The sequence below is a fragment of the Egretta garzetta genome, unplaced genomic scaffold, assembly GCF_000687185.1.
Source record: "Egretta garzetta isolate BGI_Z169 unplaced genomic scaffold, ASM68718v1 scaffold260, whole genome shotgun sequence".
Taxonomy (NCBI): Eukaryota; Metazoa; Chordata; class Aves; order Pelecaniformes; family Ardeidae; genus Egretta; species Egretta garzetta.
The window spans coordinates 1,122,014-1,123,986 of record NW_009258662.1 but is presented as its reverse complement, the minus strand read 5'-3'; the positions used below and the strand labels follow the sequence as shown (position 1 = coordinate 1,123,986).

At 48.3% G+C, this 1,973-nt stretch overlaps 1 protein-coding gene across 4 annotated transcripts in view; it reads left to right on the top strand.

The window, feature by feature from the left end:
* Window positions 1–1,900: 1,900 nt before the first annotated feature.
* EXOC4 (exocyst complex component 4) overlaps window positions 1,901–1,973 on the top strand; it is a 456,935-nt gene continuing 456,862 nt past the window's right edge. For all 4 annotated transcript variants that reach the window (XM_035903884.1, XM_035903885.1, XM_035903887.1 and 1 more), the window contains exon 1: window positions 1,901–1,971. In XM_035903884.1, coding sequence (XP_035759777.1) covers window positions 1,918–1,971 — 54 coding nt within the window. In that variant the 5' untranslated portion in view covers window positions 1,901–1,917. The remainder of the gene's footprint in view (window positions 1,972–1,973) is intronic.

Genomic DNA, 1,973 nt, shown 5'->3' with positions numbered 1-1,973 from the left:
GCTATACAGGAGCACACTTCAAAAGCACACCCCTATCTGGAGATAAAAATTACTTTACTTTGGAGTAATTATTCTGTTCTGAAAACACATTGGTTATTCAGGAATAGAGTATCTTTTATTTCAGAATTAAAGTGCCTGTGCTCTTATTTTGCCATTCAGCTAATGATAATAGATACAGCTGTTGATTATAGCTATTCTTCCACAATAGCTACTGTGGAAATCTTCCCCATATAAATAAGCCCTAGGAATACCATGCCTCCAATTACCTTCTATTTCAAATACAGTTCATATAAATGGATACTGTTGACTTACCTACAGATTTTAGCAATTTTCATGCAATTAAAATTGTTAACGTGCAGCTTTGAGCTGAAGAAACAACTCCAGAACAGCAGACAGGAGCAGTGTCTTTGACATGATGGAGTGAACCTGGTTTAGAAAACACCCAGCAGCTCTTAGTACCTGACTGTTACTGCACTTGCTAAGGAATTTCTGCCTCTGCAATAACAACTGGGGTCTTGCGTGGTGCTTTAAACACAAACTCTCAAAGGACTTGACTGGAGAGGTATTGGTATCACAGAATGGAAAGGGTTAGAAGGGACCTTGGGAGATCATCTAGTCCAATTGTCCTCCTAAAGCAGGGTCACCCAGAGCAGGGTGCACAGGACATCGTCCAGGCGAGGTTTGAATATCTCCAAAGGAGACTCCACAACCCCCCTGGGCAGCCTGGGCCAGGGCTCAGTCACCCTCAAAGTCAAGAAGTTCTTCCATAGGGGAGATGCTCCAGTCCCCTCATCATCTTTGTTGCCCTCCTCTGGATTCTCTCTAGGAGTTCCTCATCCTTCTTGAACCAGGGAGCCCAGAACTGGACACTATCCCTCATCTAATAATGGGGAAAGTTTGGCTGTGGTTGTAGGATGACTTGTTCTATGTTGTCCAGCAAGCTGATGAAATACAACCTTTTGTTTTCTAACCCAGAACACAGTGACATACACCTTTCCTCTTCTAGAGAAGATGATCCTATGGGAAGAGATGGAGCGCGTCAGTGGTAAGGCAAGAGGCACTACAAGAAAATAAGTTGTCCTTCAGCAAGCGTTGTGTGTCAAAGACCTGCCACTTCCCAGACAGTTTGTGAACTGACTCCGATCTGTGCAAAATCCAGAATTCAAACGCAAAAATCTGACTCAGTCAAGCTTGCTTTCAGAACTGACTTTGAAGATCACCTGGCCCATTTCAGCCCAAGTCACCTCACCACCTTCCTAGGGAAAAATAGGGGAAAACTATTTTTAAAAACACAGTAACTGAAAGACATGAAATGACGTGATGCTTCGGCAAGCCCTTGGAGATGTACTTGCAACCAGAATCCGCTCAAGGCTCTGTCGTGCAGTTAATATTTAGCATTAGCTAGTTCGTAGGACGCGTTACTCTAAGTATCTAGAGCATTTTGTTCATTTTAAACCCTATAAACATTTAAGCCCTTTGCTCTTCAGCGTGCTGAAGGCCCGGGAGCGCGCCAGGCGCCATGAGGGTGGCTTTGGTCCCTCACGCTCCCACCCCATTTTCTGGCGTTTGGGCACAGCCCCCGTTTTGGGCACAGCCTCTTTGGAGATGTATCTTGTCTGGTCGGTAATTTCTTCATCCGTTGGTCAATTTTAACCGCCTTTCGAAGGGGAGGATTGCGTCGTCGACGGGGCGTTTCAGTCAACTCCAGGCGGAGGCGGCAGCAGGCCGTTTACAAAAACTACAACTCCCAGAATGCCCCGCGGCGCAGCCACACGCTGCACCCCCGCTTGCTGCCGCGCGCCCCAACTCCTTCGCCCTCTATTGGGTCCCAGGCCCGCAGCTGCCCGCCTTCTCCCTTCTGATTGGCTGCGCCGCGCCAGCACGGGTGGCTGCCCTGTGTTTGAGGGGGGGTGCAAGATGGCGGCGGGCGAGGCGGCGGGGCGCTACCGGAGCACCATGAGCAAGAGCAAGGA